At 50.8% G+C, this 10,491-nt stretch overlaps 1 protein-coding gene across 4 annotated transcripts; it reads left to right on the plus strand.

Moving 5' to 3' along the window:
• Positions 1 to 1,308: 1,308 nt before the first annotated feature.
• On the plus strand, positions 1,309 to 10,120 carry LOC136529433 (uncharacterized). Of its 4 annotated transcripts, none has more exons than XM_066522512.1 (5): positions 1,309 to 1,477; positions 8,179 to 8,304; positions 8,826 to 8,961; positions 9,377 to 9,484; positions 9,987 to 10,120. In XM_066522512.1, exons 2-5 carry the CDS (start codon positions 8,275 to 8,277, stop codon positions 10,052 to 10,054), a joined length of 342 nt encoding a protein of 113 aa, XP_066378609.1. In that variant the 5' UTR covers positions 1,309 to 1,477; positions 8,179 to 8,274; the 3' UTR covers positions 10,055 to 10,120. The 4 variants fall into 4 exon arrangements, with proteins under 4 accessions (XP_066378609.1, XP_066378607.1, XP_066378604.1 ...); XM_066522510.1 differs by having other exon boundaries at positions 1,312 to 1,477; positions 8,818 to 8,961; XM_066522507.1 differs by having other exon boundaries at positions 1,375 to 1,477; positions 8,800 to 8,961.
• The last annotated feature ends 371 nt before the right edge of the window (positions 10,121 to 10,491 follow it).

Below are 10,491 nucleotides of genomic sequence, written 5' to 3' on the forward strand. Positions count from 1 at the left end.
GCTGGCTGGCGGATGACCACCAGCGGCTGCAGCAGAGGCGCAAAGCACTGTGCCTCAGACAGCTCATCGGCACTGTGGGTCTAGGTTGTCCATGTAGAACACAAGGAAAATGGTTGAAAAAAAGCGCAATGCACACCCCTCCCTCGTGGGCTCCATCCCCACCCAGTTTGCATGCACGAAAGGAAGGCTTGCCCTACAACACTATGCACGTGGGAAGCTGCTAATGTCAGTCACTACAGCTGAGGCTGTTTGGTTGTTGCAGGAACTTTTAAAATTTCTGTCACATCAAATATTTGAACACATACATAGAGTGTTAAATATAAACTAATTACGAAACTAATTACATAACTTGCGACTAATTTGTAAGATGAATCTTTTAAGTCTAATTAGTCAATGATTTGATAACGTGGTGCTACCGTAAACATATGCTATCAATGATTTGATAACATGGTGCTACCGTAAACATATGCTAATAACAGATTAATTAGACTTAAAAAATTCGTCTCGAAAACTAACCTCTGTCTACGTAATTGATTTTATAATTAATCTATATTTAATGCTTTTTATTAATATTTAAATATTTGATGTAACATGAGTTCTAGTACCATCCGCCGCGGTACCACAACAATAGCAGACCTTTCCGGTTCGCCGCTTTCCATTTCTCACAGGCTCACACTTCTCCGGCTGCCATGCCCAAATAAATCTAATTCACAGGCCGCATCACCAACCAAACCAGCCGTAGCCACCAACCTTCCATTTCGGACCTCCGATTGACCCAGCGGCGTGAGCGAGAGCTAGCTGCCCCCATTCCTGATTCCATACGCCCGCTGTATGGCTAGTACTCACCGACGCCTCCTCCATCTCTAAAGGTTCGCTGGGTTCGTGGTCCTTGCTGCCATCTCACCGTGTTGATCCCCTCAAGCTATAGCTACAAGGAAGCATGGCCTCAGGTTCTAGATCCCGTGGCCACGGATCTCACGCCCGAGGTAGCTGCCGAGTCCACACCGGAGCTCCTTCGATGGACAACGCTCTCATCGTGCCCTAGCTCAACCCTGATTTCGAGGCTATGCCGGCTGCGGAACTCATCGCCCACCTAAACCGCTCCCACCGCACAGCCGACTTCGTCGATGTGGCGCTTGTGTTCGCTGCACGCGAGCGCAGGCTCACAGAGGCTGAGGCTTGTCCATGCGGGCAATGAACGCATGGACAAGATGCAGGGTGAGATCAAGGCGCACAAGTACAATGCCCTTGAGGCGAAGGCTCAGATCCGCCAGGCCGCCGAGACGGAGATGGGGTTGCAGGCTGAGATCCGCGCGCTGCAGCTCAGGACCACTGACGCCGAGGCACGTGCGCGACACAGCTCTGGCATCAGTGGGTGCGGGCTCACGCAGCAGGCTGGTGATGGTCTTAGCAACATCAAGGGGGAATGTGGAGAAGAAGTGGACCGTGAGGTTTTAGAAGATGTCCTTGGAGCAAGGTACCAAATCTCTTCTGCTATTATTTGTACTCAAGTTTAGTTTTGTTTGGTCTACTATAGCCTATTATCTAGAGTTCGGTTGGTGGGATGGGGTGGGATGGTCTCTGTTTTTGGACTGTTTGGTTGGCAGTCACGTAGGAATAAGGACATCCCCTACGGGAATATTCGGCCGATATGTGGGATGCCCCCGTAACCAAAAATTGAGTGGACGAAGAAGGACTAAGTGGGACATGCAGCATGTGCACATGTGGGAAAGAGAGGGGCGTGTGAGGACAAGGCTAGGTGGGGCGGCGCCGGCGGCGTGGATTGCTCCCCGGGGAGCTCCGGCGGGCGGGGGAGGCGAGATCCAGTGGTCGGGGAAGGCGAGCTCCATCGGATGAGCATGGGAAGCGAGCTCCGGTGGACGAGCATGGGAAGCGAGCTCCAGCTGTCCGGCGAGGGAGGTACGATTCGATGGGCGGGCGAGGGAGACGAGCTTCAGCGGGCGAGCAAGCGAGACGAGCTCTGTCAGCGCCGCACATAGCGCGGCCCAGCTCATCCTCGCCATCGCCTGTTGGTTGTGGGCGCGATAACTGTTGTGGTGGCTGAGCTTCCTTGGGAACGAGGAGCGGGATGGGCTCACTGAGGACTAGGAGGAGGCACAGGGCGGGCTTGCTGGGGAAGGAGGCGCCAGCGGAGGAGACGAGGTGCGCGTGCGCTATGCCCGTGCGCAAGCCCAAGCGGTGGGGATGAAGAGAAAGGATAGGAGAAAGAAAAGGAGAAAAAAGTAAAAAAACTAACAATGAGGTCCCACCTCTTAGTACCAGATCCCACTTTTGTTATCTCTAGTCCAAACAGAAAATAGGTTCGTCCCATCCCTCATCAACAAAACAAAGAATGGGGTCATCCCGTCCCACAAACCAATGTCGGGACCATCCCACTCCAATTTAACTCCCAACCAAATGCTACCTTATAGCATGGAGGTCGATATGCCATGACCGGTTGTGCGCCTCATGTCGCCCTGCTTGCCCCACCCCGCCTCCTCCCCCGTCTCCCCTATCTAGCTACTGCCTCGCCGCTAGCCACGCTGCCTACCTCTCACACCCCTCGACCCCACCTTTCACTAACCATAGGGCGGCGCACCAGTGTTGTCCTTGTCCTCGCCCCCGCCCCTCTACCCCGCCCACACTAATCCTAGGGCAGGGCACCGGTGAGCTCCGCCACGACATCCCCGCCGCCAGCCCCGCCCAACCGCCTTCCCCCGCCGCCTCGACGGGCGGTACCCTCGTCGTCGTCTCGCCAGCTTCTACAACCATGTCGTGGCCGCCGCCCCTAAAACCCCCCTTCTAAGGCCGCCAAAGATTGATTCCCTAACCCGTTGGAACCCTAATCCTAACATCGTTGCCGTCTTCTTCCTCTCCGTTGGGGCACGGGCGCGGGCGTGTGGGCGTGATTGCGTGGGAGAGGGAGAGAGAGAGAGAGGGTGGGCCAGCCCATGTCGCTCCGTCCGCACGACGGTCGCATAGTAAACTTTGCGTAGCATAGTATTATTAGCCTCGAGAGAACCCTAATACTAATGTCCATAACTATTTGCAGGGTGGACACACGGGGTATGCTAGGTGGGCCATGGCATACCCTGTGGGGCATGCCTTGTACTTAACACTGGATTGTCATCCTTTTAACCATAAGGTCGCTTGTTCAACCATTCTAAGCTGCATTTTTTGTTTTTATTTTCCATTTTTATGTCCCCTTCAAAATGAACTATGTCTTCTATCCTATCTGCCAGGTCCTGCAAAAGGGAAGCCACCGCCGCTTCTATCTCCTCTTGCTCATGGGCTTCATAGCCAGGCATGAAGTTGTGGCTCATCGCCTCTAGGTCGATACTATCCCCGTAATGAGAACGAGCAATTGCGAAGGATTGATTAACCCCAGTGCGAAGGGCATTCCTTTTGAGCTAGTGCACCCGAGCCATGATCTCAACAGCATGGGCCACGAGTGAGCTGGTCCCCTCCGACCGCACCACCTCAAGGTCATCGTAGATCACCCCGAGGGTGGTGCTTAGGATATCGAGCTCGTCGCTCTCCACCTGAACATTCCTCCTCGCCTCGGTCAGGTCCACTGCCAGCCCGATAGAGACGCTCTCAGCCTTCAGCTTCTGGGGCGTCGTGTTTCTAAGCTTAGCCTGGAGGGAGCCGACCTTTTGCTGCATGTCGTCTCACTCTTGGCGGGCCAGATCATGCTCTTAGAGGGCCTGGTCGTGCTCCTCGCGAGTCGTGCCATGCTCTGAGTAGAGCCTCTTTGTGGTTTGGAGCAGCCCGTCCCGCTCCTTGTGCAGTCGGGCGACCACCGCGGCATCCAGACTCGCCTTTTCTCTAGGGCCACGAGCTTCTCCTCGGCCCCTAGATTTAACTCCCTTTCCTTCTCAACCTCGGCCAGGAGGTCGAGGATCGACTGGCAGGTCTCGGCGTCCTTCTAGAGCAGCTTGTCCCGCTCCTTCCTAACCTTGGTGGCTTCCTCATCGTCCCTCCATGATCTCGCCGACTTGCCTCGGCCACCCACGACCAAAGACTATCTGCCTCCTCAACAAGGGGTGTCAGCTCAACCACCTTCTGCTGGGCGGCAGCAAGCTGAGCTGTCAGCTCCCCGCGCAGCCATGCCTCCTCGATGAGGTGGTCCTAGGTTTCCTTTTGCTCGTGAAGGAACTAAGACTTCTCCCGGCTACAAGCGATAAGGGACCGAAAGGAGATGATGGTCAGAATACAAAATTATATGGAGAAAGGAAAGGGCGAGAAGCAGGATCAAGCAAATACCCGGCCAGCGAGAACGATAATGTCAGTCAAGGCACCCTGGGCATGGTCCAGGGCTTCGAGCATGGATGCAACCCCCACGTCGAGGCTCTCCCACTCCATGCTCTCGGCGGCTTCATCGAGGGTGAAGAGCGTCGATGCTGGGTCTTGTGGATTTGTCCACCAGAGTAGGGGCTCACCCCATGTAGGCGAGTTGCCACCCACTGACATCAGGGCCAGAGACAACTCCCCATAGGCTCCAAGCGCCGCTGAGCCCTCTCGCCACATTGCGCCTGCCGGGATGCCTCCTCCGATAATGGAAGGGGTCAATGGTATGGATGCTGACCTCTCTCCCAGCACCACGATGTTCAGGGACCCCTCGGTCGTGTCCCCCTCCATTGGACCCATGCCAGACTCCGTTGCCTGGGCCACCGATGGCGCGGGTCACGCCGGTACCTCAGGCGCCACCACGATAGCGCCCGGCTATGACCCACCTGTCACAGCCACCACCACCTCCACCTACGTCGGTGGGGTCCTGACCGGCTACGTCGCGTCCGCCGCGGTCGGTGCAGCGAGCGCCGTCGGCGGCCCTATCATCGACAACGGTATCGCTGTCGTTGGCAGTGGTATCGCCCCATCCCCGCGTCCGCCCGTCCTGTTGAGGGCATGGGCGCCATTGCGGGTGGTGCCTAAATAGTAGGCAACGCGGTCACACTGGCATCGCTCCTGCCCAAAATGGGCATGACGCTAGCCAACGGCTATCGCCTTGCTTGAAGGGCGATGCTCTTCTTTGGCGCCAGCACCAACAGATCACGCTGCCTCCCGACACTATAAGGAATGAAAAACATAAGTCATGATGAAATCCACCCAAAATAGAGGAAGCAGGGGAACTGATAACTTACCTTAGCGCCGTCGGGTGACATATACGTTTGGGGGGCAAACCCCCCAACCTTTGCTCGGCCTCGTCGGGGCGAGGCCGCTCGAGCCCACACCCTGCTCCTAGGCAGAGGGGCTCACTCCCCTTGACTCTTGGGGGCGGCAGCGGAGCTGCCCGCCTCCACCGGCATCTCAAGCACGGCGGTAGAGCCACCCGCCCCTGTTGACTCCTGAGGGAGGCCGATGGTACATCCTGCCTCCGTCGGCTCCCTAGACATACTCTCCCCGCCATGGAACAGAGAGGGTCCTAACTCCTACAAGGGCGAACCACTACCTATCAGCGCATCTTCATTCTCCAGGATGTCCCACTCGACATCGTCGGCTACCTTGTCGTCGTTGCCATCATCATCGTCGTCGTCACTATCGGTGTCCTCCCCCCGTTCCCACGCTTGCAACTTCCGCTGCTTTTCCTCCTCTTGTCCTCCTTCGTCTTCCTCAGCCGCTCACCCTCGGTGTGATTCACCGCCCTCATAGACAAATCCCTTGGTAATGGAGCCAGGTGATCCATGAGGATGAGGTCCCTCGGCTGGTCATGTCCCCCTCAAAGTTAGTATCAAGAGGTCAGGAAATCAACTGAAGAAAAGACATGGAAAGGGAAAACTTACAAAGATGACATGACCAGGCTTTGGACGCATCGGAGGATGCCCCGTCACCGGATAAATGAAGTTAAGGGGGGGTGCCCACATCATCCTATGAAGGCTCCATCGCCTCCTTGATGCGTTGCCTGATCTCAGAGTTGGAGAGCGCCCCCTCGGCAAGCGCCGTTCCATCGAACGACGCCTCGGGCGCCATCGCGTACAGCGGGAGAGCACGCATCATCAACGGTGCCACCCTCCTTGCATGGTAGACCCTGATGACACCCAACCCCTTCAGGCCGCTCTCCTTCAGGATGTGGATGGTGGTGATTTGATCTCGGATCTTCTTCTTGTGCTTCTCTGGGATGCCCCACGTCCTCCACGACTCCGGGGCCTCCTCAATCAGGCGCCTGGTGAACTCTGGCAAGGCGGCGGTGGCGTCGTTCTTGAGGTAGAACCACTACAAGTGCCACCCCTTATTGGATGTCAACAGCTGCATCGCCGGGTACTCGCTGACTCGATTATTCTAGAGCTAGATGTCGATGCACCCCATCGGCATGTGCAGCTCCTGCCTGCCGCTTTTCTCCCTCTTCTTTTAGAGGGTGATGGTGAAGAAGTACCTCCAGAGATCAAAGTGCAGGCTGATCCCTAGGAATCCCTCGCATAGGGCGACGAACACCGCCATGTGTTGGATCCTGTTCGGATTGAGGTGCTGCAACTCGATCTTGTAGTAGTGCAGCAGCCCCCGAAGAAATCTGTGGGTGGGGGTAGCGAACCTATGCTCATGGAAGTGCGCGAATGACACCACGTAGCCGTCGAGCGGCCATGGTAGATCCTACTAGGGTACCCGAAGAGGAAGGGCTAATGGTCGTTATACATTAATCTATCCAGGTAGTCAAAGGTGCGACTATAGCTCCAACCGACATCGAGACTGCGGGCTCCGCCTCGCCCGACCCCAAGATCATGCGATCCGTCTTGCCCAACCTCTAGGGACGGGCTCCGCCTCCCCCGACACCGAGGCCGTGAGCTCCGCCTCGCCCGACCTCTAAGGGTAGTCTCTGCCTCGCCCAACCCTAAGGTCGTGCGATTCGCCTCGCCCGACCTTTAGGGACGGGCTCTGCCTCGCCTGAGACTGAGGCCGCGGGCTCCACCTCGCCCGACCTCTAAGGGCAGGCTCCGCCTCGTCTAACCCCCGGGGGCTGAGGGCGGGCTCCACCTCACTCGACATCTGAGGGCTGGCTCTGCCTCGCCCGATCCCTCGGACACGACTCCTAATGGAAGCTCATGCCACCGCCAACCACTACGGGCCAGAAAGTACAACCGAAGGTCAAACTTTTGGCATCGTGCAGGGAGCAGTCGCATCTCAACACGATCCGTCCCCACGACATGTCATTCCAGGGAACTCACATCACCCATAGTGATGGCCGCGTGGTCACTATGCTGCCTACTCCCTATACGGCCGTTGATCAGCATGCTGGTTTGCCGCGTCGCCCGCCGGGGCAGAATGAGACTTCACGACCCGCTGACAACGCAGGGCATGGCATCATCGGCGAACAGGCACCCGGCGTGGAGCTGTCCCTGTCACCACCTGCCGTGTCAGCAGGACCCGCACAGAGGAAAGGAGAGGCCCGGTGACCCTGAAGGACTTCCTCTCCCTCTCGTTCTCCTCTTTTCTTCCGTTGTAACCCGTGCTCTCCCTTGGCCTATAAAAGAGAAAGCAGGGTGTCTCATTAAAAAAACTCAGGGCATCGCACCGCATCAGATAAAAACCACTAGCATCGAACCTCGAACACATAGCCGGGCAGCGACCGAGCTCTCGGTACCCATTCATTCTTTCCACCAGAGACTTAGGACATGTCCCTCTCTCGCCCGTTTGTAACCCCTACTACGAAATTTTCAATGCTAGTAACACGAGCAGTAGCAACGAACTGGACGTAGGGATATTCTGCCCAAATCAGTTTAAACCTCGTGTCCTCTTAGCACACCATCTGAGCCAGACGCGCAATATTAGAAATTTACGTGTTGGTGTTTACTCGAAACACCGACAAGTCTGCACTCCAACATTAGTTGTGTATCATGGAGATTAGCCAGATCAGTTATTAGAGATTGGTTTGTAGTTCGCCCAATATTACTATTAGAAGATGGTTATATTTCAAATTATTTTGTATTTCATTTGAACTTGTCATAGTTTTTAGCTTAATCTTTGAATTTCAGGCTTGTTATTAATGCATGTGGTTTTACCGAAATGGAATATGGTTTACCCAATTGAAAATGGTTATACAGAACTGCACAAGAATATTTTTTTTGTGCGACATACCCTGTGCTTAAATTCTAAGTCCGCCGTTGACTATTTTATTGGGTGTACATGTGTACACCATATCCCTTACTGGGGATGATGGGTTGATATATTTGTTGATTCTTTTAGGTTCATAGATGGCGCAGACGGTGTTCACCCCCTCTTTAGAAGGGATGGAGCATGTCAAGACAGAGAACATAGTCATTCTTACCAAGCCCTTCCTTGATGTCTGCAAGAAAATCTTGCCTGTCCTGGGTAACTCATTTGCTTCGCTGTCAGCTGCATATAAACAATCATCAGTTTTATGAATGAAATTACTTTGCACCTTAACTGGACAAACAATCATTAGCAAGTGTCGCAAGCATGTGGTTATCACAGAGGTCCACATCCTTTGTTCAGATTGTGACAATGAACATTGCTAATTATTTTCTTTTGTAAAATTATTTGCCACAGTTTTGGTCCATCCTTTTATTTGATGCTTCATTTACCATAGCCTTTTGATTTTTTGTTCTTGCTGTTAAATTATATTTGTTGTGCAAACATGGACTAGATTTTGATGTGAAGTGGTGCATATATGAGTATGTTAAGCTCTTTATTTTATATTTGACAGGAACAAAGGTTAGTCTTTACTTAACATACAAATGAAAAGAAAATCAAATCTCCACACAAACCTAATTCTTATGTTTAGCCTTACCTCCTGGTCTGCTACATTTTGTAAGCTGCAGCTTACTGTTCACACCTTCTTTGCAGTGGTTTCATGCGTTGCAGACTTGCAGCTCCCAGGGATGCATAAGAAAGGGATCACCTGTCTTGCTAGAAGGGTGGTGTCTGATACTATTGCAATTTTTGCTTCTACTTCTTCGCATGGTATTGTTGTTATTTGGGAGATGGCAATTGAGCCCACCCCCAGTGGTAAGATTGCTTCCTTGTGGATTGACAATAATACTGTTAGGATCCTAATCTTTTGTCATGCTGGTTTAACTATTCAAATTATAAACTCCAGTTTATCATTCCACTTTTCTCTTGAGCTGACCATTTAATATAAGATCGTGTAAAAGAATCATACCTCAGTAAAATTACTTGACTGGGAATAGACTCTAAAGTGGTCAGATAGTGAACTTAGCTATTGCCTAATTAGATTTGCTGGCAAACTATCATAGAGAATAATATGAAACTGCCGCGGATCTTTTTTTTTATTAAATGACATTTTCCACTATTTATCTAAGATCATACTGTTCCAATTGTGGTCAAATTTTTGTTGTTAGATTTCAGTGTTTAGGATTGGTTGTGTTGGATTTCATAGAATATGACTGGTTATTTTTTTCAGATGGCTATAGTGAATCATGGAAATTGATTTCAGCCCATTCTTTTTTGCTGCTTTCAGAAGATGCAAATGTTCATACCATGGGCAATGCTATGGATCATGGAGGAGAGGGTAAGTTAGCGACCTGTTCTATTATTACTCTTTACTGATGGTCATGATGGTAGCTGGATTGATACAATTTTTTTTTAACTAAGGCTAATATCAAGTGTATGATCTTTGCCTGGACTGAGTATCTAATTACATAATTTGATTCAGTAGCGTTTGTGTATATTCAGCAATGAATAAAATAGCTTCTGTTTCCAGTTGATACCCTCTGTTTTCAATACATAGAGATTGAATTTCCAGAGCATATGAACAACAATCCAATTGTCTCCGAATTGATGAAATAGTCATCCCTTTTAGTTTTCCTGGTGACGTGCAAGTCTGCAACCGTAAAGGCCATCAGCTTGAGCAAATGATTTTCTTTGCCTTCTTATTTCAGTCCTAGGTCAACTGCCAATTAATTAAATAGTCAAATCCTTGAGCTTACATATACCACTGGAATATTTGTGAATACTTGATCTATAGCAATGTATTGTGGTGCTAGCAAATATATAATACTTTCTTGGTGCAGGATTGATATTGGACGTGTGCAAGCGGCTGAAACTGAATGGAAGACCAATTCCTACAATCGAAGCTTGAATTTTTTTTAGTGTTATTTTTTAACCTAATGACATCTTTTCATAGCTGAATTGTGTCATATGCAAGTGATATTTAGCATTTCTTTTGAATACTAATATTTAATATACAATTGGCTGGCTTGATTTTTTTTATGATGCTTTTAAGTTAATGAATTTTTAAAATTAACCAAGCATATACCCTTTTGGTTGTTTAATTTGCATTACCTAGAATGTTACTATAGCGTTAGCACGAGCATTGTACTATGGTTCTTCAAGAGTATATCTACACTGCAAGAGTTCCTAGACAAAAAAAACTAAACTATCATAGCCTAGATGTTTTTATTTTTTATATGTTAATTGGTATTGAGAAAAATTACTATCAGTGCAACAACAAATGATATTATCTTTTGGTTGTTTGATTTGTTTTTTTATTTTTTATATGTTAATTGGTATTGAGAA

Source organism: Miscanthus floridulus, chromosome 19 (genome assembly GCF_019320115.1).
Source record: "Miscanthus floridulus cultivar M001 chromosome 19, ASM1932011v1, whole genome shotgun sequence".
NCBI classification, from domain to species: Eukaryota; Viridiplantae; Streptophyta; class Magnoliopsida; order Poales; family Poaceae; genus Miscanthus; species Miscanthus floridulus.